This window comes from Pipra filicauda, unplaced genomic scaffold (genome assembly GCF_003945595.2).
Source record: "Pipra filicauda isolate LSUMZ 115617 unplaced genomic scaffold, ASM394559v2 scaffold185_size1782982_pilon, whole genome shotgun sequence".
NCBI lineage: Eukaryota > Metazoa > Chordata > Aves > Passeriformes > Pipridae > Pipra > Pipra filicauda.
In genome coordinates, this window is record NW_024104293.1 from 997,375 (window position 1) to 1,024,833 (window position 27,459).

At 41.2% G+C, this 27,459-nt stretch overlaps 1 protein-coding gene across 3 annotated transcripts; it reads right to left on the bottom strand.

The window, feature by feature from the left end:
- Positions 1–237: 237 nt before the first annotated feature.
- Positions 238–27,450, bottom strand: EDEM3 (ER degradation enhancing alpha-mannosidase like protein 3). 3 transcript variants are annotated; one of them, XM_039380083.1, is made up of 21 exons: positions 27,165–27,450; positions 25,387–25,432; positions 21,654–21,754; positions 19,172–19,211; positions 18,592–18,704; positions 17,839–17,992; positions 17,203–17,337; positions 16,002–16,107; positions 15,361–15,458; positions 13,997–14,122; positions 13,263–13,346; positions 11,998–12,081; positions 11,490–11,614; positions 10,831–10,996; positions 8,471–8,625; positions 7,534–7,687; positions 6,850–7,044; positions 5,925–6,090; positions 5,295–5,480; positions 4,440–4,454; positions 238–3,765 (listed from the first exon to the last, which is right to left on the bottom strand). In XM_039380083.1, the coding sequence occupies exons 1-21, from the start codon at positions 27,323–27,325 to the stop codon at positions 3,356–3,358; spliced, it is 2,820 nt and encodes a 939-aa protein (XP_039236017.1). In that variant the 5' UTR covers positions 27,326–27,450; the 3' UTR covers positions 238–3,355. The 3 variants fall into 3 exon arrangements, with proteins under 3 accessions (XP_039236017.1, XP_027579278.1, XP_027579279.1); XM_027723477.2 differs by having other exon boundaries at positions 4,407–4,454; XM_027723478.2 differs by lacking the exon at positions 4,440–4,454.
- Positions 27,451–27,459: the final 9 nt, after the last annotated feature.

Below are 27,459 nucleotides of genomic sequence, written 5' to 3' on the forward strand. Positions count from 1 at the left end.
TTAGCTCAGGTTGCCGAGAGCTTTTCCTGTCTACTTTCAATTTTAGGCTGAAGAGGTAACAGAGAATACCTCTGGATTTGGGCAACCTCCCAGAGGAACACTGGAGGCTTCTCCAGGGTGGTAGCCACAGAACCTGCTCCATGCCCTCATCAAGGCTGCCAGTGAAGCCGTGGGAGTTCCCGTGTGACTCCCAAAAGAATCCCAGCAAGTCAGAAAGGAGCACCAGTTCAGCACAGCTTGACCAGAATATTTACATTTTATTAAATCTTTACAATCAGCAGTTATAATCAAGTACACAATTATGTACACGGATTATATACATTTTAGCCCAGACTTTTACATCACAGTACATAGTTGCCCTTAGAAATATTGTATACACATATCACCAGAGAGTAAAACCCAACAATAGTGTTACAGCACCTGTTATTAGACATCTTTCATAAGAAAATATACGGCTGTAAATTGGGCTGGCTAAAAAAACGAAACTGAAATCTTATAAAATCTGAACGTACAATATTTCATTCACAGAATGGTTTGTTTTCTATGTTCTGACTGATGCCTGTTGCATAAGATGTCCTGTTTTCAACCTCTCAACACGCCCTTACTGGTGCCTGTTCAGGTACACTGGCAGGAGGAGGAGAACCAAAGCTGGGCTCATTCTGAAACTTCATTAAGAAACAATAAATGTAAACAATTAAGATTCCTTTAAGATCAAATAAGAAATTAATTGGCTGATCTGAATTACATGGCATGGAATAAGTGCTAGTTTCAGCTGTGATTCCTGAATTCTTCAGTGTTCAATCCCATACAAATAAATGTACAATGCTATACACAAGGAAGGGCAGTTACTGATTAATGTACGAGCAACATTCCTTACGAAGGGAGCAGCCTTCCAAGAATTTGGGAAGAACACTCGCTCCTTTCTCCAAAAGTTTTTTGTTTTTTTTTTGATAAATACATTCTTTTTGCTTTTTAAGATGACAGTAACAGAAAACTGACTTATTTCCAGGCTGATATGAACAGGTTAAACTAAAGCCTATGTCCTCATAAGGAAATACAAAGTGAAAATAACCTGAATAAAACTCTTCCCCAATTTAATCCTCTTTCCCAAAAGGTCAACCTTCCCTGATTCAGTTCTGTAAACAAAGCTATGGCTCTCATGATGGTTTCAAAGGGAAAGTAGAACTAACTGAAACAAGAAAAACACCAACCCAGAAGGAAGGAGGCAACAGTTATCTGAGGTAGGCCACCACCAAAACGCTGCGTCAAATCCACCCGGAGTTCTGGGATCGCTGGAAATCCCTTACAAGGTAACATCTGCTGCTTTAGCAATAGGTGCAGAGAAAGCAGTTAAATAAAAAGGAGCTGGTGATGGCAAAGGAAGTTAAATGTTTTCATAAAATTTGACATCTACACCTAAATCTGCAAGTAAAAAAAGAAAAGCTTGAGCTGCTGTATTGACACAGTAACGACCAGAGGCCTCTGAGATATAAAAATAACTATTGTCACCAAAAGAGCTACGAGAATGAAGATGATGTCCATGTCAAAGAGCATGGGAACAGAAATGCTCCTTTGTGGCTCTGAGCACTGACAGATCAAAGGAATTATCCGAGGGAAAACGTTTGATCTGCACCCTGATGGGTTTGGTCCTGGTCAGGTCCCTTCAAGCCCGGGCACTTCCAGGGCTCCAGGGAACCAAGGACACTTACAAGGCTCCCATGGTCAAATGCTTCACATGAAGAAACTCATGTAACTAAAAGCATAAATAAAAACATTCCCAACTGAAAACCCCAGCTGCTTTAAGCCCTGCTCTCCAGTCCAAACCTCCAGTTATTTGTGCAAAGGAATTAGAACTACATTTAAAATTTCAAAGGACACTTTTTCACTCATCTTCCTCAGCTCCCTCCTACCCTAGAGACGTGAAGTTATGGATGATCCCTGGATGGACTGCCATGCTCTCAGAAGGTGCCTGTGCATTGTGAGACTCTTGAAAGCGAGTGTGGCTTGGATACATGGATACAACATTGCCTGGGATTGCTCTGCTCACTGTACAGGAGTATAAATACATACAGTATGGCTGTGCTAATTAACAGTTGCATATTCAGCACATATAATTTCACCAGCTAAATCAAAGGTGCAGTTCAGAGTGGGGCTTTCTTTTTTGTTTATTCCATCGTAACCACGAATGTAACCCTTCATTTTTAGCCTGGTGCAGCATATAGGCAGTGTTCATTTAATCTTTAATATAAAACAATTCCTTAAACCACAATTCACTAAAAGCAGTTTATATAAATCAAGTTAATTAGTTTTTGGCAGTTTCTTTGGACACAGTCAAAATGTCTCTACGTTGTTTAAACTTCCCCATTTTTATTTAAATAGTTTTTCACAATGGGGATAACAAGTTAGGACTCACACTTACCTGTAACAAACTCCAGAGCCCAGAGTAACATCCCTGGGCTCTGAACTATCGACCCAACAGCCCAAATTGTTGCACTTCCCTACTGGCATTGGCCTCCCTGCCTTAAATATCACACATACAGAAGTTGCATATAAAAAGAACGACAACAAAGTCAAGCTGTTAGAAGTCAAACTTGTAGAAAAAGGAAGGATTTGTTACAGCTGATGTAGCTCTGTGTCCTCTCCATTTCAATTCCGTATCTCAGGGCAGACTGGAGTCTTTCAACCTGGGAGGCCAAAGGAAATACCTGGGACTCAACACCTGCCTTGTCCACTTTACCTCAGCCTCGAGCATGACCTTCCCTCACCTTTTCCTGGTGGGCCCCACGGCTGGCTCAGCGTCCCTGGTGGAACCTGCTCACACAGTGCCTTTGGTTTGGGTGGGAGCAGGAGGGAAAACTCCCACGGCGTCGTGGGATGGGGTGATGAGCAACACTGCTGGGTCTGATATGTCAGGACAAAACCAAACTGCTCCCAGCTGTGCCTTAAAGACACGACAACTGGGAACAATTTCCCCTGCTGCTGTTGCCCAGGATTCCAGCTGGGGAGGGGTCCAGCAGGACACCAGTGCTGGTTTGTCACCCCCCCTGCTCAGCTTCTGCTTCCCAGGGCCCAGGGGAGCGTGTCCTCCCGGAGCCTGGAGCGCAGGAATCGGGCTCCTTCCCTGCCTGGGCTCCAGCCCCAGCCGTGGGGCCACACCAAGGCTTGGATTGCACGCTCCCATTTTGAACCAGGAGGAATTAAAAGATACAAAGCACGTGCGGGGTCTCTGTGGTGTTCCCCAGGGGACACCTGGCTGCTCATCACAATACTGAATATGTTTGCTCGGATATCAGGGCCTCACTCCTACCCAAAGAGGTCTCCATTTGTTTATTAACAAATAAGTTACTATTACAAGTCATAGCTCATCCTTTTCCATCATTTCAAATGCTTCTATATCTTCATTCCAGTCTGCTAATATGGACTCCATAGGTGTGACTTTATTATCCCAGTTAACTTTGGAATTTGACTCTGTCTCAGTCTGTTGTTCCTGAGGCTGGTTATCCCCTGATGTACATGCTGGCTCTGGAGCACCGGCCTCCTCGGTCCCAGGGACGTAGGAATCCTGATGTGAAACGGGAACACTGGCACTGTCTGCGTTAGCAGGAGATAAAGAACCAGGGTCAGCAACATCTGAGCTCTCTCCTCCTTCCTCGGGCTCCTCACTGGCTGCACCAACATCCTGAGATCCTGAAGCAGCTTCCTCTGCATTCTGTTTATGTGAATCGTTTTCAGTTAATTTCTGGTCCATATTCTCCATTTCCAAGTCTTTGAGAGGGAAGAAAAAAAAAAAAGAAAAAAAGAGTTAAAACAACCGTAGGAATGCAGCATTTTATTATGTATTTCAAAAAAGCAAGGTCACTTCCCTTGGCCTTATTTCTTCAAGAAAGTGCAGACTTTCCAGTGATATGAAAATTTAATGTTACTAAGGACCATTTTTTTACAAAGAGAGGGGAGGGAAGACTTTTAAACACATTTTAAATGATGGCAAACAATGCAGTGAGGCTTGTTTTGGTTCCTCAAATGTCAGAAGTGAAATGTCAGTGCTAGTTACCCTCCTTCAGTCTTAGCAAATACCCACTGCATGCACTGAACTGTATTACTGGATTTTAAAGCACTCCCAGATCCACCAGGATCCCACATCTGAGCAAGGGACAGCTGGACAGTTTTATAAGTTTACTGAACTGCGATTTTAAGAGAGTCAAGGGCTGAGCCTCCCCCATCACACCCCCACTCAAACTACCAGCACGTATCCCCCGTCCCAGTCTAGCTCTCCAACAGCTGCCCAGTTTAACCCTGATGCAGATTTCTCTGGAGTTTGATCATTATGGCCAGAATACAGGACACTGATATTTCAGGACCTGTAGGGAATTTAACTGCACATGCCAGTTTTGACATGGGATACTTACTGCTATCAATAATGTAGTTTGGAATCATTTTACCTTTAAAGATTGTTGCTGGGATTCCAAAGGGAAGCACGAGGGGGGGGGGGGGGGGGAAGAAGCAGATATGGATTACAAATTCTCAAAGGCAGAGCTATCTTGTTTTGAGCATTTTGTTAGAGCACTTAAGCACAGTTACAAACAGAAGGGATTTGTAAGCTAGGAAGAAACAACACTAGATTGGAGCATATCACCTTTGCAAGGGTGCACAAGATAAATGCTGTCAACTGATTTTCTAGAGAAACTTTTCTTACCTACTCTGCTTGGACACAGCAGTCCTATGAGGAAGGCTTACAAGAGGAAAATCTGGAATTTTCTGCCCTATTCAAACATTTCAACTGGGAATGTATTAGCTTGCAATTTTCTTGTATTACACAAGAAAACCCAGGAAACATCTGAGGTCAGCAGCCTCATGTCTCATGATAACCACTTCTCCTTAGACAGGCAAAATAGTTCTAACACTTGTCTCTCTCCTTTTGGGTACCAGGAATGTCAGTGGGGAGTTTGGTAAGGGAGGGGCATTGTCAATGTAGGGCACTGGAAACACTTAGACTGTTCCTGATGCTACTTCAAAGCACATGATGACAAAAAGGGTTCAAAAGGAATCCAAAAGGCTGTATTTTTCTCATTAGTCAAAGTGACATTTAACTTAGGAACAGCATTTCTGGATGTTAACTTGTAGGGGGAAAGGGCAAGGATACATCTCAGATAAGGGCTTTCCTAATAAAGAACTCATTCCTATGTCACACAGAACTATGGCACCTTGGGGCAGCAGCACAAGTTATTATTGTACATTTTGCACTGTGCCACAGCACAGATGGAAGCTGCATTTACAGAAATGCCCTCCAACCTTACCTCTGTCTTTTGCTTTATCAGACAGGAGCACCTCCACAGCCTCGTACTCCCGGATTGCATCCAGGATAATGTTTCCTTCCTTGTTGAAGAGGAAGAGCATGGGAATTGTGATATCGTCTGTATTCTTTCCATCCCCAGCCATTTGGAAGAGAGGAGCTGTGTCACTGCTGCTGCCCTCATTGTCATCTAGGCAGGGCACACAAAAGGAAAGGCAAACTCCCTGTTAGATCAAACTGCAGCTCTGAGCTTTGGCACACTGGGAGCTGCTTTCCCTGCCCAGAGAGTCCCAGGCACAACATTCACTGGGAAAACCAAAACCCCAAGTTGGGTACTTGTTTTCCTTCTCAATTTTCATTTGTATCCCCATTTTTTCTCAGCAGTTAGTACTGACAGCACTCTGTGATCCTTAAAATAGCAACTTTTAATCTGCAGAGACAGTGACAATCCCCCATCCCAGTTTGTTTTGCTGCACTTTCTGCACAGAGCCAAACCCAAAACGTCTCTTCATCCTCTGAAAGCACAGCTTCTGTGCTGGCATCCCAGCCTAACAGCTTGTCAGCTTTCCTGCATCTTCACATCTGTACAATTAGGTTAAACTCACACAAATGAAGAACTCAGAATTTTATTTACCAATAACGATGCCTCCTATGGCTCCAGCTTTCTGAATGTTTCGTGCTTTTTCAGCAAACATACATTGGCCTCTCTGCATCAGAGCAATTTTCTCTTTCACTGCCTCAGGATTAGTGATCTCTGAGCATCCATTATATGGCTTAATGGTTGCAACAAATCCTCTTGTCTGTTTGGAAAAAACAAAAATAAAGAGAGAATTAAAGCAGCAGGTTCAAGCTTGTAAAAGGTTCCCACATATTTTTGTTTCTTCACTTAATCTAATGCATTTAGTGTTGTCTTCTGTCAGTGCAGGCAATGTGTACCCTGAAACTGGAGTTCTGAGAACCAAAGAATGCCTGGCTGAAAACCCAATTCTCATATTCAGAGTATTTTGTCTACACTGGTGAACTGTTGACTCTGGAAGTTTTTCTTCTGTGAACTGCTAGTCTGGAAAACTCCTCTTTGGGGCTGCAAATTGCCCAACTGAAGCCATGGGGGTTTCCTACTGCTTCCAAAAGGGAACATTGCTTCTGTGGTGTTTTCTTCTTCCTTTTAGAAAAGCTTGCATAAGAACAGCTTATTTTAGCTCTAAAAGGGCTTCTGCAACTCATGGTTGACATGGGAGGAAAACCTTCCTTTAAATCAACATCTCTTTAGCCATGCCATGCTGCAGGTTGGATAAATTTGTTTCAAAAATCATCCTGTGTATGTATTTTAAATCCTAAACCATGGCTGATGACTCAGGAGCAGAGCACAGTGATAAACCACTCATCTAAATGACTGTCACTGCTGTCATTCTGTCACTGCTGGGCCCTGTCATTTTAACAACTGTAATTAATTGATCCCCCTCCACCTGGCTGCCCTGAAATACTGCCAGGACAGTAAAATTAAGGCTTTTGCAGTAAGGAAAGGAAGAGAAAGCGAGGGACAGATCTCACACACACACCCCTGCTTTGTGTTTGGATAAGTCCATCCCAAATTGTGCTGGTCCAGCAGTCAAGACCACCCTGCCAAAGAAGGGATGGGAAACAATCTGAACAGCACGAGGAGGGAGCTGCTGCTCTTTCTGCTGCTGACTGGAGAGTTCAATCATCTCCTGCATGAACCGTAAGCCATCCTCAGCATCCAGGGAACTTGCTGCCTGCAGAGGAAAGAACCAATAATCACTTTTATCTTAAATGTTTGAGAAACTTGGGGGAAAAGAAATGCAAGTTATGTTTGCTACAAAGATTTTCAAATACAGAGTGGGTGCTCGTTGCCACTCATTCATCGTTTCAAATCAGGTTTTTTAGGACCTGAACTGCCCAGAAGACTGAAAATATACAAATACACAGACCTCCTAAGGAAATGGAAGTATCTCACACTGAAAACAGTGTTTTCAGATAAGATGTTGTGAGCTACATCACTTTAACATGAACACCCCCCATCTCATTTAATGCAAGATTAGTTAAAAGTCTTGCTGAGGTAAAATATTAACAAGCATCAGCCTGCTAAATATAGCTGCATTTCCAGCTCACGTGCCTCCTTCCAGAGTCTGGCTGTCCCTCCTCAAGCTCCAAGTGTCAAATATCATTGCTAGTAGGATTTTGCTGAAATTTCTGGAAAAAGAATATACCCTGTCAGGCCTTACTTGCACTGCATGCTGCACTAATTGCACCCGTCCATCTTTCAGATGGATCAAACTGACTCCCATCTTCTTCAGTATCTCCAAGTGCTCAGGATTACTGGCCATGAAATCTCTGGCTCTCAACGGTGGTTTTGGTCCACTTCCCAAACTCTCTTCTCTGCCAAAAGATATTAGAGATCAAAGCTTTAAAAACTGGGTTATTCTTGAAACAGAACTCTCACATTATCCCCACCAGCACAAGGTTAGAATTCTTTGCAGTAACACTGAGTACAAGCTTCAGTAGAATGCAACTTCTCAATCAAGATATCCTTTTGAAAAAAGTTGTCAATATTATCAGTAATTTTATAGTGCAAAACACCCCCCCAACATTGATAACAAAACTGCCATATGCTTGCTCTCATTTCTAATTAGTCTGCATTATTGTAAGACTGACTAAAACCAGTTTCCCTCACGCAGTTGCTACTCAGTGTTACTCATGAAGTATAAAAATAAAAGAGGTGGTTAGAAAGATAAACTTCCTCGGCTTTAACACTGTCCTAAATCCCTCAGAACAGGTGTAGTTATATATGGCAGCATGATTTGCTTACTACAAAGAAGAGTTGCAGAACTGTTCAAGAGACTATAGAAATTAATTTTAGAAAATCAGAGAGCTGTGTACTTCCTGTAATACTCCAAGTGGGAATTTGCAGCCCAGGTATGTGGCTCATTAAGCTCCTTTTGCTCAGAAAGACTTGCTAATTCCTGCTGGAAATGAACTGAGTCTTGCTGATGGTGCCACAGAAACCACGACTGATTTCTCCTGTAACTAGGAATCCACTCCCAGAGGGCTGCAAGCTCGAGCAGTACATCCAGTACACCTCATATTTCTCCTTCCATGCCTAACAGATCCTATTCCACTCACTCCTGTGCTAAAAACAAAGACAGAAAATGTTCATCTTACGCTCTGGAAATACCCCTGGGACAGCTCTTGTCCACCACGTTTTTCAGAGGTTCACGAATGCTCTGAGCAAACATCGGGTCATTCGGGAAGAGAATCTGGGTGTTGGGACAGGTCCAGTCAAAGTTGCTGTCGTCCAGCTCTGTGTACTCTGTGGTCTAGAATGAGAGATACACATTAATAAAGCGCAGGTTACCTTTTCATATCAAGCAAATGAACAGATAAACCTCATTGCAGTGATCTGTGTGCTCAGGACACGCAGCAGCTGAGTGCAACAAAGGGGAATCAGGGATAGATAAATACGACACTGATTCTGATTTGTAATTTAATAAATTTATACACAGTTTCCAATTTTTTTTTTTTGCAGAAACAGCTAATCCTCTGCTGGCAGACACTACTTCTCAAGCCTGGTCATGACCCTGCACTTTTCTGTGCTGGACAACTAAAGGGAGTAGTTATGGTGTCATTTGCTATTGCCTTTCCACCAAGTGACCAGCTGCAGGCCTTGGGTCACTCCTGCTTTGTGTTACCAAAATTCTCACAGCTTTTCCTATGAACAAAAGATTCTCCTCCTCAGGAGCCACACAGGCTTGCAAGTCTGAATCTATATATAATTCAAAGAATTTCTATTTTTAGGAAAGCTGACAGAGTTAACATTTGCACAAATTGCTGCTTTGTAACACGTGAAACTATGTGGAAAGTGGCTGGTGGTTTGGAGCCATATTTAGCCTGTCCTTAGCTTTGCAACTAACTGGTTAGATAACCAGCAAGTTCATTTTCTCAAATGAGAAAATTAAAAATTAATGTAAAAATTAATGTAGTATTTATCTATTTGAAAAAAACAAACCACCCCTCCTGTTTGCAATTAAAAATCAAGTATTTAAAGGCTCCCTAAAACCCAAGACCTAAAGGGCTACTAGTTCACAGGAATAGTAAGACATGACCTTTCCTGTTTATGAGAACAAATACAAACAGGATGTTGGGTTCATGCTACAAACTATCTCACATGCAGTTTGCCTTCATAGCAGTGTGTTTATGTTAAAAATAATTTACACATTCCATTCATTCACATAAAATCCCATAAGAGTAACACACCCAACATCACAGCCTTTGATACCATTTTCAATGGATTTTTTGACTTGTATTATGCCCATTAACAAGTTTGACTTAAAGAGCTTAAGAAAACTGTATTTGAGCAATTTACCTTCTCTATTGGCCTTATATTAACATCTGTGGTTCTCAAGAGAATGACCTAAGTTAGGTCAGCCTTGACAGCTGGGGGAATCCTGCCTGTCTCAAAAGTATCTAATTCTTATATTGGGAACAAATGTCATATAAAATGCTCCTTCAGACCCTTCAGAAAACTTCTGGCATAGTGTAAAAAACAGCCTCCGTTTGCAAAACTCCAAGAAAAAAGGAAATAAAAAAATTCCCAGGGAAAGAACATTTCAGAGAGGGTGTGGGAGGGATCTCCACCATCAAGGAACATTAAAAAGCAACCCCATGACCCATTGAATACATTAAATATATTACCAATGTTAGAAATTAACATCAAGTAATTAAACATCTGTCACTGTCTAATGCTAGAGTGCATAAAACAGGGTGATTTCTCCTCAGCTGTAAAGATTTCTCCAGCCTTTTCCTCTGAGCCAGGCACTACTGTAAAACTCTTAGTAAAGGTTAAAAATAGAGGCACAAATAAGGGAATTTATGTCCTTGATGTCTCACACACTCCACTTCCTCATGCATTTCTTCTGCTTGCCACTAGTACTGTTGCTTTAAAGATAAATGATGTCACCTTACTGACCACAAAACCATAAAAGATGAGTATTTATGATGCTTCATGGCACAGTTGTATTGCCACAGGTTATTTTGGAAGGTTAAGTAATTTATAAACCCATAAGCAGCCTCACATTTACGCAGTAGATGCCTATTATGTGGATTAAAACAATGAAATATACCAAAAATTATAGCTGTACCTTGACAAAATAACTTTGAAGCTGTCTCACAAAACCTTTCAAAATATGCCAAAGGTTCATGCAGTAGAACAGACAACAAAAACTTGGGCATGTTATTGGAGATACATGGAGATAAAAACATTCTAGTGTGTTATTTTCTAATTGAGAGAGGTGGGGAATTATTTTCTTGTTAAATCTTGCTACTATTACAATTTCTCAAGGTTCAGCAGTGCAGAATCCAGTCATGGAAACATTATTCACACTCTTGTGACTGGCACTGTTAATATGATGAAATACTGCATATTAAATGTGTTGGAACTGGTGCACTGCTTCAAATTATGATTGAAAACTGAAGGAGCTGATTCAAAGCACGACAAACTGATTTAGATTTGAGGTGTTACATACTGTGTTTTTTTTGGAGATGGTTTGGTTTGTAGTGGAGAGCCAAAGTGGCAATAGATGAGCTTCTGTAGTGAAGATATAATCTTCAATGTCGAAAATCATGTCTTCCTTGTCAGCAAACAGCAGGTACAGGTATTTAAACATCTCAGCCAGAAAGAACGAGTCCATTCTATGGGGAAAAAAAAGGGGATGTCCTTTAGGGAAATCTCCTTTGTTCTAAAACATCAGTAAAATAAATACTCCTATTGCTCCAACTCTGAAGACTTCATGATTGTTATTGCTGAGCATAATTCTATTAGAATTCCTTCCACTTGGAAGAAACTCTGTTTGGAGGGCAATGATTCAGCAAGTTCAGTACAAAACAGAATTACAGAAAAAACAAATAAATCTCCTTACAAACATACAGATTTGAAATATATTTTGTTGGAAGGTAATTCACCTATTGCTCTGAGACAAATGAACCATTGTTAAACTATTCTTATGGAACAAACCATAAAACTGTTGAAACAGTTTACAGACTAAGACAAATGGGTTATTTAAGACTTGACTATCAAACTGAGGACAGACAGCTACTCAAAATTCAATTAATTCAATTACATAAACAGGGCAATTTGATTTTTTCTGTATCTTTATATGAAGAAAAGAATGGTGAAAACTTTTACCTGTCTTCGTGACTTCCCGTGCGGACATCCTTCATTGCAGCAAACCCACAAGGAACCCTGGCATACTTGTTCAAGTTCTCAATGAGGGTTTTTCCTACTTCTAGATAGTAAGGGTCTCCCGTAGCCTGTAAAAGAAAAACAGACAAAACCCAAAACTAAGCACAGAGGTGCACTTGCTGTACAATCAGCACTTTCTTCTCGGTGAAGTACAAAGGACTTTTGCTCTTAGTCTCTAAGATCTCTTCAGAAGAGATCAGCAACACCTAAGTATCTTTTAAAAATGGTTCTTTGTCGCTGAGTTTTCTTTCTAATGCTAGAGATGTAAAACAAAACTCCTAGAACAGTTGTTGATAATCAGCAATTTCATCCGGGTTATCTACAGAACTGGCTCCAGGAGGTCAAATAAGGTGGAGATGTGCTACTCAATTTTGGATTGAAATAAAAGAGCAACAAAATTCTAGGTGCTAGAAAATGTGACCAGAAGTCTGAGGATTGAACGTGATTGTACCTTATACAAGAAGTAAGTGCTTTCAGCAAATTCAGGCCTTAGAGGATGCTGAGCCCAGTGAACTCTGAAGTCTGTTGTGAATGCCTGAGGATGAGAAAGGACAGACAGAAATAAATGCAAGAATGAAAAAACCAAACATGGGTTCATTCTGAATTTAACGTTAACTATACTACCAGCCAAGCTTTGATAAATACCATTTTTGCAAACATTCCCACCACCTGACATCCAGTGCATTAAAGTGTCATTGCAAACTGACAGATGGTTAAACAGCTGTCCCTAAATTAATGACACAGACTAGAAGTCAGGTATCTAAAAATCTCCTAGTCTGTGTATTCACTCTTTCCCAATGGAAAAGCCACTTCTGTCATACATTTACTACTTCATGCAAAGGTTTAAACTACGTCTTTTCTAAAGGGGATGGTCTACTGGCTTAAATACAACTAAGTGACCTTTCAAAGGTTTCTTCATAAGTATAAAACACCAAAAAAAGCAACCCAAAAAACCCACAAGGAGTCGAATCATACCATTTTAAAAGTACTCAAAAAAAAAAAAAAAAAGAATCATTTCAATGCTTAGAGAGCATTCTTTGGTCTCAATAACCACATTAGGTGAATGTGATGTTAATTAAAATGTTCTCTAGCAGAAATAAGCTTACTCCAGAGAAAAGTCAAAATTAAACTTGGAGTCAGAAGCCTTCTCATACATTCTGGGTCATCACAGCTTAAAGACACATTTCAGCAGGTAAACAAGCTTTTCTGGGCAGAATTCACTTACTCAAAGCCTTGCAGCATCTGCAGTAAGTCTGTGTACTGACTTTCAAGGACATTATGCAAAATTTCAGAATGTTCTCTCAGAACAATTCAGTCTTTAGGTTCCCTCCTTGGTTTAATAGAGACGACTGTGATCTTCAGCATTAACACTATTATATTGCTAAGCAGCTGCTACTAAATGTGATTATACAAGTTTTGCATAATGAAATGAGTCAAGGTCAATTTTGAAAGACTGAAATATAAAGCCTAAGCAATTGTTAATAGCAGCAGCTTCCCATTATTGTGTTAATTACAGCAGAACTGAAGGAAAAATATTTCATATCCAGAACACAGCTGTCACATATGCAGACCTGCAAATCACATCACAATGCTGTGGAAATGAGCCTTTCATTTTAATAACACATATACCTACTGGTTGTATATGAGTACCATAAATGTGACTGCTCAAATTGAGGTAAAAAATCAGTCTACACAATCAAAAAACCACCACCTTACCTCTGGAAGAAAGTTATGCTTTTTTATAACCTGATAAAGCATCTCATGAGTTTCAATTGCAGGTCTAATATCGCCCTTCAACACCTAAAATGAAATAACCAAGCATAGCAATAATATTCAAAGTTAAGCACACTCACTGTGTTCATGTAAAGCTACAGATCAATGACATACTGTAATTATTACTCCCTTTCAGTGTAAGCCACAAATATTCCAAATCAGTGAACTCATTAAGATTATTGACTACGTAGAACAAAGATCTCTGTCATTTACAGAGACCTGGGGTGGAAATGTGATTTAGTTTGTTTTAAAGATATAAATGGCATACAAACTAGAAAATTTGTCACTAGACTACTAAAAAGGCAGATTGAGTGTTTTCATGAGGAGAAGGAAGCAAATTATATGGACATACTTTTCTTGATAGTCAACATGGCCAGAAAAGCATCATAGCAATGAAGTGACAGGAACGAGTACAGAAATCATGGAATCACACAGTGGTTTGGGTTGGAAGGCACCTTAAAGCCCATCCAGTGGCTTCCCCTGCCATGGGCAGGGACACCTTCCACTAGCCCAGGTTGCTCCAAGCCCCGTCCAAGCTGGCCTTGGACACTTCCAGGGACCCTCACCCAGTATTTCTGAAAATCAAATTACTAAGCTTGACCTGAATGTTATATATCCAGTCCAGTTAATAATTTACTTGTTATTAAAACCATCTGCTCCTGGGTTTTAAACCTCACCTGCAAACCAGGGAAGAAAGCCAGCAAAGAATCCATCCAGGTGCGAGCATTTAGCATGGGTTTATGAATATGAACATCAAGAAGAAGAGGTGGTTGGCTGATGTATCTCATTATGGCATCGTAGTGCTGCCAAACAGCAGAAAAAACGAGTTTGTGTTACCAATACTATTCCAAAATCAGACAGAGCTCACCAGATTGGCATTTTATTTCAGTGGAAGAACCAGGACTACATTCCCAATCATTACTACATTTGGCAATGCCAGGAGGTTCTCGTTTTGCAAACTAAAAATAAGTAAATACTGAAAATCTCCACACGCAAAACTTATCACGTTTTCCAAGTCATATACATACACAAAAGTATATTCAGCAGCCATGTGATAAACAAAGAACTATCACAGTTAAGACACATTTGTTTGGGCTAAATTTTTAAGCTCACACTGAAAAAGGCTGAAACTGCTTTCTCTGAACAAAAGAATTCAAAAACAAATGCATCTCAGAAGGAAAAGGAGGTAAAAAAATCCCAACAAAGCAGCTGGACTTGATGGCTCAGAAGTTTAAAACCCACTAGCTCATGTGCCACCTTGCTGACTGCCTTTTTGGTTTTCTGGAGGTGCAACCATGAGCACATGAGTCAAACTGAAAGGAAACACTTAACAGATGTCACTCAAGGAAATATAATGGGAGCTGCACATTAGGAACATGAAATAATCACTGCACCTAAAGTGTTACAACAGGTCTTTAGCCACTGAATTACTCCAATTTTAATGTAAAATCATGCTGTATGATATAAAATCATTTTACCATCTAAAATGTTTTTAATGGATGTCACTATTTTCAAAAGAAATAATACTCTTACGAAGGAATAAAGATGCTGACAGCTGCATAGTAATCATATAAATTTAGTAATCCAAGTGTGGTTTTCAACTTGTAAGCATATTTAAATGTGTCCTGGGCCTGAGGATCCGCAGTGCAAAGCAAGATCCAGACTTTGATTTTCAGATCTTTGCTGCTGCTCCAGGACAGAAGCTGTACCCTGGCTTGTAACAAGAGGCTCTTACATTGTTTTACAGAAACATTTCCAGCATTACACTCTCCAAGGTCATCTTGAAATACAGCTTCTCCTGTACTGGAAGCATGGAGAAAGGTCTAGAAGATTCTGGGGTTAAAATAACTGCTCAGGCGACAGCTAATCACCCACGATTAGCAAAAACCCTCAGTAAAAAGAGCTGGCACTAAACACAGCACAAGTCACAGAAATTCTGCTAAAGATCTCTTCACAGGCTGCTCAGGCCAACAGCTGACAACACAATTCCTCTTAAATCTGTCTTACAGAAGGCACAAACCTGAGCAAGGTGTTAACTTACCGTGTTAAACCTTTCCAGGAAACTGTCATCTCCCAGCAAGACATAGGCTTTTAATAAATATTCATAATAGGAATCTATTCCTGCTCCAACTCCACTATCTAGAAACAGGAGGAAATGAAAAGGTGGGTTTACGTTAAGTAGATACATGGGTGTTTTCCATATTTTTCCATTTTGATTTCAAAGGCTTTTCCAGTAAAAGGAAAAGCCTTCTATCACTAGAATTAAGGTCCAGATGGATGCAGAGACATAACACTGTGTGTCAAAGCAAAAGGCTTTGCAATGCCAGTGCACATAAGAATAGGGAGGACATGCATTGAAGCCAGTTGTTTCACTTTCCTCAGAGGAAATCACTTCTACACTCCTATTTATATTTTTCCTATGTATTTATAGCAAAATCTCTGAAAGTTTATCCCACGGTATTCCCCTCTCAGTATTAAAGTGAATCAGGGAGCACTTTGCAATGAATAAAACTGGTTTCTCTACCAAAAAGCCCTTTCAGAGCAAAGCCAGGCTTTGGTGTAGCAGGTTTATGCAGCACTGAAATGATGTAATACTCTTCTACAGTCTATAAGGGTGTTGGGGCTGTGTCAGGAGTTTTTCCCTGCTCCAAACCCCCGATCCTGAGCCAGGACATCACCCACCTTTTCGGACCCAGTCTCCAGTGTGAATGTTGATAGTGACACCCACTAAGTTGCTGCTGCGCTGCCTCTTCTCCCAGATAAAATCGAGAGCTTTCCGGGCATATTCCTGCAACAAAAGCCAAAGAAAAAAAAAAAAGGAAATTAGAGAGACACAGATAATAAAGACTGTTATTCTTTTGTCTACTGAAATTCAGATGCGAGGAAGGAATAAGATGTTTCATATCTAGCAATTATAAATTGCAGTATTACACGCACTTTAATAGTACCATATTCAGCCCACATTTTATACAGTTATTCAGTGGCTGATCAGCAAGATTGGTGCTTGGCTCCACAAGTGTTTGCCAATACACAAGTCAAACACCCTTCTGCATGGGTTTCCTATTCTAAAATAATGATGAGATAGTGCAACCTAATTAAAGTATCTCAAGAAATGTAACATCCTTAGAAACAAAATCCCTGTGTTCTTTCAGGCACCTCAAGGTGGAGCAGCAGCCCCTGTTCACTAATATCCTAGTTATACACATTCTTTACATGCCCCAAATTCACTTGAATTTAACATCTACTCAACTAAGATGACCTCAAACAGCAAACACATGCACGGGATTTTCGGGGGCCCAGCTTTGCTTCCGCTGGGTTCCACGACAGGAAATGAAGTACCAGGCACCTCATGAAAGACTGAAAAAAATTCTCATCTGGAAAAGAGCTTGCCTTTTTTTTTTAAATCAGATGGAGGTTGTATCAGATACCTGCAAGTATTTTCATTTACCTTTCTGATAAGGTGCATTTCTAATAATACACCTTTAGGTAGGTCTTGCACATGTTCAGTGACTCTACACAACTGTGGGGTTTATTTATTTTAGTTTGAAGTGCATTTTAAGGACCAAGCACCTCACTTTTCTTCTTACTAGTCCAGATGTCTTTACCCCAAAAGCTATGGAAGCACTACCCTTACGCTGTTCTTCAGTACATTTATCTCATTTACTGTTGTATTACTGTAACTACTTTCAACCAAAATTATTTCCCGTGATTTAAAAAATAATTAAATCAATCAAACCTTAGAACAAAGCCCACAAACACAACAAATCTGCAGAACAGCTAAGACACTTGAATTTCATCCATTTCATGAACTCAAAATTACAAAAATGTAATAGAACACTAATTAACACCTAATCCAAAAAATAAGACATCATGGAAAGCAAACCTCAAATATAGATGTTCCTGTGAATCTGCTTAAAGCTGCAAACTCAAGGATCAAGGTACCAGCACAAGCTGTACAGGTATCAGTTTCTGTTCCTGTTCGTGCTTCTGGATGTCTTACACCAAATTTTAAGTTAACCTAGAGAAAAGTAGAGATTATCATCTTTGTATTTACTCTTGTAACTCTTAAGAATTTTCACTCTTGTGATTGTACAACAATCTACAGCTTCTTCTAAAGACAAGAGGAAATAACCCACACAGCCCTCCTCAGTTTCGCTTTGCTTTTACCACCTACTGTCAACTCAAATGCACAGAATATTATCCAGAAGCACCCAAAACACTCAACCCTCCCAAATAAAGACCTGTTGCCTGGCTCAGGAAACACTGGAATAACACAATACACCCTGAAAACCTAATTCTAGCAATTAATATTTACCAGCAAATCAGGAACTCAGAACATCACAAGTGCTCTTGGGAATCAATCTTTGTAAACATCTCACTATTCCTGGCTCCAGAGAACACCTGTAATTTCTCAGCTTTTGATTTTCTGTCCACTTTACAAATACAAAAATGATTTGGAAACAGAGATAAAACCAGAACAACAGAAGTAATCCTGCATGACAGAAAGCAGAGAACTTACCCTTGGGTAAGGGAGACCACTAGTGGTGTTGAAGGCAGGTAAAAGCTTGTAGCCCAGCTCCTTTGCCATGTGCAGGAGTTCACCGTTGTACCACTGCATATATTCACCTTTTTCTTTCAGCATAATTGCCACTGAATGCCCACCTAGGAGACCTCTGAACACAAGAAAAATTATCCCCACCTCAAGAGGGATGTTCATCTGAACGGCAGTGCAAAGATCTCTACCGTTTAGATGTGCATAACTGTGCCATATTCACAGAGCCCTAGTTTTCAGATTGCTGATGCAATTCCCTTCATAATCAAGGTTAGCTGCAGTTATTTTGGAAGCCATTCTTACTGTTTATCAGTCCTGAACTGCAGAAGAATCACTGATTCAGCAATATTTGTCCGGAATAAAAACCAACAGCTCTAAAACTGCATATAATAACTAAAAATTACATGCTGTGATCCTGCACTGAGCACCAGAGGTCCCTTCCACTCTGAAATAATCTACTACCCCGAGTACTGAAATCTGCTAAATCAAGTGTTCAGAGTCATTTGTTAGCCTGTTTCCAATAAGAAAAGACACTGCTACCTCAGCAGGCACAGTTTTTTGAAATGAGAAAGCTGCTGCTGCAGGTCAGTCCTGCCTCGCATTTTAAACCCTCTCAGGCAAACTCCTTAAAATGATGTGGAACAGCACAGGAACCTATCTCTGAAGGACATTTACCTAAAGCCCACCTTTTAAAGAGTTTTGAAAACGAAAGTTACTCACCCAAGGACTCTTATGTTGGTTTCAAAGACAGACACAACGATGTCATTATCTAAATTAACATCCGTTATTACTTTTTTTACAGCCTCTTCAAACTCTTTGGTTTTATTTAACACCTGGAATACAAAGGGAGGCAGGTGTTAAGTTCCAACACAGCTAATACAGTCACAGGCTATTTAGGTACAGTATATTTAAGTGCACATAAAGTCATCCATGAAATATGTATATAAAATTTAAAACCATACATTAATCAGTGGTATTAAGGGTTGTGTCCCCCAATAACTCTGCACGTTGCTTTAGGCTATAAAATGGGAAGCAAACTCACATACTTCTTTGTTAAGTTAAAGCCCCAAAAAAGCAAGAGAAGAAAGTATCAATGACATTTGAAGGAACTGTTGTAGTTTTCATTTTACAACAAACTCCAAACACGGCCCTCACTGCACTTGAAAGTTCTTCCAAGCGACAGTCACTTCAAACAGAGAGTCAGAGATCAATGAGCAAGAAAAGGAAATCTAAAAGTAAGTCTGAGCATCAGAAGACAACCTTTTTGTTTTATCAAAGTTTATCAACAGATTAAACTTACCACAAGAGTGTCCAAGGTATCAATCAAGGTCAGTGAAAACCTACGAAAGGAAATTTAAAACAGATTTACTACAGACCTGTATGAGTAGAAATCAAGTCATTTTTAATAGTAACTGATACCATGGAAGAAACTAAAAGTTCTCACAGACCACTGGGTACCAAAAAATTAGTTGTACACAATATGTTTAATATGAAAACACTCTTCTAAGTTTCTTCTCTTTGTTAGTGACCAGGGTAGGAGCTCACTGAAAGAAGCTGTGATCACAAATACCTTCATTTACTGCAAAGCTTTCTAACTTCTTGTAAGCAAATTTCATTTTTATTCATAGTCTCAAATCAAATCTAGTAAGAAACTGAAGAAAGTGTTTGAAGTCTTCTTCCAACTTCTGTTTTACTTCGTTTTTCAAAAACAGGAAGAATGTTGAGAGTCAAACTAAAAGAACGTTGAGATCCAAGCTAAATTTCTCCTACCAGCAACTGTTCCAAAAGTAACAAGTGGCAGGCTCAAAATAAAGAATTACTTTATTGTCTTTAAAATAAAGAACTACTTTAAAATGAAGAACTACTTTAGCAGTGCCCAAGAGCAGGCTGGACAGGGCTTGGAGCAACCTGGTCTAGTGGAAGGTGTCCCTGCCCGTGGCAGGGGGTGGAGTGGGATGAACTTAAAGGTCTCTTCCAACCCAAACCATTTAGGATTCTATAATTATTCCATAAAAAGAGAACATCAAGTCAGATCCACATGGTTTCAAACAGGAATATCACAATAAGATCCCTAAATTTTCTCCAGGGCTGTTCTAGTGCATCCCAAGCTGAGTGGGCCTTTCCCCTACCCCAGCAATTATACGTATAACTGTATCTCAAATATATCTCATTCCAACAATTGCTCTATGCTAATGTTAAAAAACACACACCACACATAGAATTTACAGAACATGATGGTGTTAAAACTGAGAACTTTGCAATCAGTTAAAACTGCCAATTAAAGAGTAAGCACCAAGAATTTAAGCAGGGTGTCCAGTGTTTGAGACCCTGTAGGCAACACATGACTATTAAAATCCTAATTAAGTGCTGCTACATTACGATTTTCTTTAATTTGTAAAGACATAAGGGCATTCTGTGAGTGCTGTTCTACGAGAAGCAGTGTCTCTTTTAGGCTAAGTACAACTGCCTAACAGAGACACAGCTTTTTGTATGGAAAAGGAGGGAAATTGTGCCTTTCACAGCCCTAAAGCTGCTGTGCAAGTACCCTCCTGAGCTCTGCAGGGGGACAGAGCTGCCTCACCCTGGCACTTGTGACTGCAAGGGCTTGGAGAGAACATGACTCATGGGGCAGCTGGCAAGAAAAAGGATTAGATAAGAAATCTGGTCACTAATAACAGAACTAATTAGAAGGTACAGAATAAAGCATGTATACAGGAAAATAATAAATAAATAGACTAGTCACTGCATCTAAGGGCCTGAAAGGGATTTTTACTCAAATGATAGCATGTTATCGTGTAAAAAAAGGTCATCAGGACTAAAAATACATTTTCTGGACAATTCTTTTCCATCAGTCGTATCTCTCAGTACCTCCAAAACAGCAGGTTTATATAGAAATTTCTAGACTAAGGAACTTTTGTACGTAACAAAAATAACCAAAATAACATGCTCAATATTACTGAGACAATTAGAAGTAGTATTTAAGACAAGGACTTCAGCTGTGATTAACCCTATTCTGCTTAGGGACACTGAGCAGTGATATCAATAAATAAAAGCAGCAGCTATTTGTAATTAAGGATTTCCTCCACAAACTGCACACATACAAAGGAATCAATTAGAACACACTGAGACTAAGTCAACTCTTTGATTGTTCCATTTAACATGGAGGAAAAGTTCTTACATCTACATTTTTCTGGCCAAAGGATCAGTTCTTTCTATTCTAAGCAACCTTAAAAGACAGAACATGAAGTATGTTCATGTCTGAAATAATGTTTTATGCTTTGGCAAAGGCCTCAGGGTACCACACACATGATAATCATTTGACTGTTTTCAGAGAACTTTCAACTTAAAAGAAAGGCATTTTAAATAGCATTCACAAGGGCAGCATCATGGATAAGTTTATTTTTCAGCTGATCATTAACCCTTATGACCTCTAATATTAATAACATTAATGTCAGCTCACATTTGGAAGGCTTTCCTATGGAAAACACTTGGAAAATGGTTAAAAAAAGTGATTATAGAATCTGCTGAGTTGGAAGGGACCCATTCAGATCATCAAGTCCAACTCCTGTCCCTGTGCTGGACACCCCAAGAAATTATCTTTGGATCTCATTCACTGGTCAATTCTCATGTCACATCATTTAACTTCACGGGAGGAAATAATCCAAGTATTTCTTACAAGTGCAAGCTTCTGGACATGCCAACTGAACAAACAAGTTTTATGGGCTGCAAGTTGTACTTAGATTAGATGTTCACAGGAGCCAGTAACCATTTCAAACACTAACTTTCCCAAGGCATCATCCACGTCCCCTCGACTCGGTTCCTGACCCCGGACTCGACCACGACACGTTAAAGGCATGAGTTCATCAGCGGGATACGCGTGTTCCTGTGGGGAACAAAACAAGGCAAGGAGTTACACTGCTCACAGCCAGCACAGCAACTCTGCTAAGGGATCCTACTTATGCTGTATCTCACAAAAACTGCATGGCAGTCACAGAGCCTCTGAGGTGGGAAGGGACCTCTGGAGCTGATCTTGTCCAACTCCTCCACTCAGGCCTGGCCACCCAGACCCGCCTGCCCAGGACTGTGTCCAAACAACTTCTGAGTATCTCCAAGGAAGGAGATTCCTTTGGGCACCCTGTGCCAGCCCCTGGTCCCCTTCACAGTGAAGAAGCGTTTCCTCCTCTGTTTCAGTTTGTGCCCACTTCCTCTGAGCACCACTGAGAAGAGCCTGGCTCTGTCATCTTGACAGACTCCTTCTTCAACCTGGAAGGTCCTAGAGCCTTCTCTTCCCCAGGCTGAACAGCCCCAGCTCTCTCAGCTTTTCCTTACAGGAAAGCTGCTCCAGCCTCTTCCTCTTCCCGGCCCTGCAGTGGACTCTGCTCACTGTGCCCATGTCTCTCCCATCCTGGAAGCCCAAACTCCAGGTGTGGCCTCCCCAGTGTGAGCAGAGGGGCGGGATCACCTCCCTGACCTGCCGGCAACATTTTCCCGAGGCAGCCCAGGATTCCATGAGCTGCCTTGGCTGGCTCATGGTCAACCTGGTGTCCACCAGGACACCCAAGTTCTTCTCTGCTGGGTGGCTGGAAATGATTAAACTGGGAACAGACCAACAAGACCTATTTTCTCTCTAAGCTCCCAGAGAAGTCTGGAACAACTAATGCCACATCCAGGAAAAAAAATAAGAGTAGTTAATTGTGTGCTTTCTGCAATGAGGCACATGTGACACTTCCTGTGACGTTACCACCTCAAAGATGAGTTTAACACCTAAAACTAATGCAGGCATTATCAAGTGGCTGGTATTTCATGGAGGATTTTGTGGGAATTAGACTTAAAAGGCACTTTGGAAACACTTCCCAATGAACATAAAGTGGGCCAGGGTGACAACCAGTGACAGGTAAGAGAACACAGAAGTTAAAACAATAAACCAGTAAATTACTACATAAGGCATAAAAAAAAATAACATTCACCAAAAAAAAAAGCTTGAAAAACCTGAGCCTTTTTCAAATAGAACTGACACTAATACAACAAATACAAAACTGACATGAATAAAGATGAATCTTAAAGATATCTAATTCCAACAAACACGCACGAAATCGCCTCTCCATCAGAAGCTCAATGCAAACGATCTGGGATGGAGCTTCTCTCTCCATTTCATCAGGGAACTGGCTGCTCTACTTTGCTCTTCACTTTGAATTTTAGCGGACAACTAACATGTGGCAGGATAAAAAACTCCAATTACTGCACTGAAACTGCAAATAAACACATTCAAAGTATTTCCAAATATATAGTACAAAAATAATCTATATTCAAACATGAAATAAAGGGAGAAAAAAGGAACATTTCTCTATAAATAAACAGCTCTTACAGCAACTCCTTTTGAAACTGATGGTTTGTTTCCCCGTATATCACCCTCCTGAATGTTTTGGTCTTTGCACAACTCTTTGTTCTCCTTAAGTTCAACTACAAAAACCAGAATCTAGATCATTTTAACACAGCTCAGATGTTTCTGAATATCCTGCAAAGTATTCAGCAAAACAGATTAAAGAAGTACATGACAAAAGCAAAGTCAAAACTTCTTAAATTATGGAGAGAGGAGTTATAAAAATTCTGGAGAAAATGGACTTTTAGTTTTGCAAAATCATAAGGAACTGGAAGCATTTTAAAAAATAAAAGTTCACTTATTCCCTGCATAGATCAGGAAAGGCTACTGGATCGAATGGTTTCCCAACTTGTCCCTGGCCTCAAATAACTGACATTTTCACATGTTCTTTCTACAGCCAAGAAGAAAAAAACATCCTGATTATTACAAATATTGTTGAAGGACTGGGAAAAAAAAAACCAGCAGCTTTTTATGCAAGGTTTCTGTTAAAAAAAAAAAAAAAAAAAAAAAAAAAGGGAGTTTCCCTTGCAAGCAAACATGAATTTTCAGTCTTCTAAACACACATATCCGAAATCCATATTAATAGAAACAGAAAATCAAAACTTTTCAGCTGGCTCTTTCGAAAGCACCTGCAAAAGTACTTAATTCTCTTGCTGTCAAGAGTCAGGTCTGACACCCTAATCTTTTCTTCAGCTTTAAACAAACAAGTCACATTTCTGTTTGTTTTGTGCTCCAGTATACGTGGCAAGTCCACATCCTTTTGGCTCCAAAGTTTCCAGGATAGCTGAAGTTGTTCCTCTCTTTCAACCCGAATTTTCTTGCTTCAGATGTAGCAAGAACCATATGAGCTGCCTGTTTATCACCCAGTGAACAGCAGGAGCACAGATCCTTGTAGTATTTTAAGCAATCTTGCCAAATGCACGACTTTTTCCTTGGGGAAATCCAAGCCAAGTGTTTTTCATGGAATCAGGTCCCAGGTAACCAGTTCCAAATTATCCTCAAAAAGCCTGATGTTTGGTTAAACTGCTAGAGGTGGCAAAAGTAGAGAGCTGATGATACAAAGAGAAACTACATCCCTTCTACCCATTCCAGGGCCCTGGACCTCTCACCTGCTGTATAAGCTTGTAATTCCCAAGCTTTTCAGCTGGTATTACATATCAAAGTGTTGAACCACGACACAGAAACTGGGACATGTGGCAAGATGCTGCCAGGAGACAGCGGTTTGTGCTGCAGGAACTGGTGCAACCTGAGGGGTTTCTGCAACACCCACAAAGAATGTGCAAGACTGTCAATGGAAGGTCAGTCAAAATGCATCTTTTATACTTATCTGCACCTGCAGTTTCTCCTCAGAAGTGTTACTTAGAGTATAATGGACTATTGCTTGAGGCAAGTCCACTCTCAGTAATTCTTTATTCTTTAGCAGATCTAAACCAAGCTGACTGTATTTCAAGGTGGGTTAGAATGGCTCACAGATCTAGAACACAGGGACACCTGCACAGAAAATCACAAGTCATAGCAAAAGAAACCATAGTGAGCCTGACTTACGGTCATATGACACTCACATCCTCAGCGGAGTCTGGAATGCCTGCATATGACACCACATCCCCTTTCTGGGGTTTGTAAAAGGGTCACCAAACTGCACCTGACACGTCTGACCGATCAAGAAATATTACACGGCATTTTTACCTACAAAGTAAGTGAGATCAGATAGTTCTCCACAACCTGATGGCTACCAACAGCTCTTCTTGAGCTTCCTTTTCCTACCAGTTTTAGGAGTCTGGAATTTCAAACCAAACACTTTACTAAAGATGAGAACTGTTGGAAACATAAGATAAAGTGGTTTGGGAAAGACCAGAGATCTTCCCCAGAGATTAGAGCAGAGATTAGGAGAGTTACCACAGGCAATTCTGAGTTACCCCTCCAAAAGCCACCATAACCCTCCTGACTCTGCTCTTCCTGAAAGTAACATTTGTTCATGTCTTTTTAAAGGCTGTACAGGTGCTGTTATTTATTTTAGCTTTGTTTTCACCCCTCCCTCCTGGATACTTCTCTAGAATGTCATGTACTGTAGGCTGATTTCTCTCCCAGGTCAGCAACAACTCCTCTGACAAACATCAAACAAGTATTTTACTCACCATATAATTGCTATATGCATGATCAAACATTTCAAGCACTTGATTTCTAAAAAAGAAAAAACCAAAAGCGTTAGTGGTCTGCCTCCAATGGCCTTTAATGCACCATCTTAGATGAATCACACTTTAATATCTGTCTGAATATCAGTAACAGGTTCTTTACAAACACACTCTACTCAAGTAAATGAGATACAGAATAGTGATTTTTCCTAATTTAACTACTTTTGGTCTCTGTGGAAAGCCTCTTTCTTCACCTAACATGAAATTAAATACTTGGGGATTTCCTGGTAAGCAAATACTAAGGAAAACTCTTGTAGTTGCATTTATCTTACCAGTCTGAAAAGCAGTCAAGGTGAGAAATGCTACTATATATAAAAAAAAAAATCCAAAAAGCATATTGTTTTTCTGAGAGACAGCTTTACTTCCAGTCACTCCTAACTGTTTTACTCAGGAGCCCTGCAAGCAAAAGAGGATGCTAATTCTACCATCAACATAATTCACAATCTCTGCTGATAAGACTGAACATAAACGAGCCAAGAACACCACAGTTATACTGTAAATATCCAATTTAGTTCAATGACTTGGAAATCTGAGAAGTAGCTTTAACTCATCGAGTGCATTAAGTCATCAAAAGAGCAGAGGATGGTGCTTTTTCCAGGTACTTCACAGGATCTGGGATCTCCAGCAGCAGACAAAGCCCCAGATGAACTAAGCACACAAAGCTGCTTAAAATTTACATTTACTGAGCATTTTCTGGGACTGACATGACCCTGTCATTAAATAAATACACAGATTCCTTTATTTAGAAGTGATCCCAAATACAAACCATGGTAGGACATGACCTGCACATCCCTGAGGCATCAGATTATGTTTTAAGTGCAAGATATTAATGCAAAAACTTTAAAACCCATCAGGGAAAGGAATTAAAACTCCTTGTTGTAGCCACACGAGCAAAGAACACAAAAAGATTATACAAACAAAATGCCCTGAGAACACAAAGTGGGAAACTCCAGTAACTGTAAACACCAGAGTTAAATATCAACTTATATCTGATGTTTGGACTTGGGGGTCTTGGAGGCCTTTTCCAACTTGAGGGATTCCATGATTAATAGCCAGGAGAGGATCCAGAGTGCTTCTCCAGCAGATTTTTTTGCATCACTATTCTGTACCACTGAGCAGAGGATGATGAAACTGCCCCAGTAACATAACAAGATCGAGATATGCTCGATTACAAACTTCTCTTACAGAAATCCCACTTGACGCAGGGAAATATGTTTCCAGCTTGCCACAACCTTTACCCCTCAGCCAAAAAGTACACCAAGAGAGAATCAGGTTCTGACGTGTACATGCACAGTTTAGCTCACACACAGGAACTCCGCAGGAACATGGATAAACATTTACCTTTTTTACGACTCCCGCACTCTCACGGAGGCAGGGCCACAATTAAACCAACCGAGAGCGGAGCTGGAGTTACCTTTGATCGCTTTTACCCCTAATTCCACGGAACCGCCGGCCGAGCCCTCCTGGACGAGGTGCCAAGCGTTGTGACTGCGGGTTCCCGGAGCGCATGGAGTGACCCCCGAGCAGCCACGGGGCTGGGGCTGGCCCGGGAGCCCAGCGGGTCCGGCACACCAGCCGCAGCGCCGGCGGGGCCGGTGCCAGCGTGTCCCGGAGCTTGGGGACAGGGGACACGCTCCCGGGGCTCCGCGCCCGCCCCAGCCCCGGGGGCGGCTCAGCCCCGCTGCCCGCCGTCCCTCCCCGTGTCCCGTCCCGCCGCTCACCCCAGCCGGCGCTTCTCCTCCCTGCTCATAGCCCCGGCGCCCGGGGCGGCCGCCAGCACGGAGGAGGCGGAGAGCAGGCCCAGGGCCAGGAGCCTCCAGGGCCGCCTGCAGCGGGCGGCGCGCTCCCCGGCGCGGCAGGGCGGCGGTGCGCTGGGGGCCATGGGGGCCGTGTGGCGGCGGTGCCGCTACTCCCGCTGCCGCTCCCGGTCCCGTTCCCGGCCCATGGCGCTGCCGCCGCTCCCGCGGGGCCCGGCCCGGCCCTGCCCGGCCCCTGCGCGCGCCCCGGGGGCGTAGC

Bases quoted from the DNA above. Each gene is read 5' to 3' on its own strand.
- EDEM3 (XM_027723477.2), bottom strand. From the start codon at position 27,325: ATGGCCCCCAGCGCACCGCCGCCCTGCCGCGCCGGGGAGCGCGCCGCC. The intron at 14,123-15,360 runs GTAAGTTAACAC...GCTGTTTGGCAG, and splicing joins TCCTGGAAAGGTTTAACACG to CACTACGATGCCATAATGAG. The intron at 5,481-5,924 runs GTAAATAAAATT...TGCCCTGCCTAG, and splicing joins CATAGGAGGCATCGTTATTG to ATGACAATGAGGGCAGCAGC.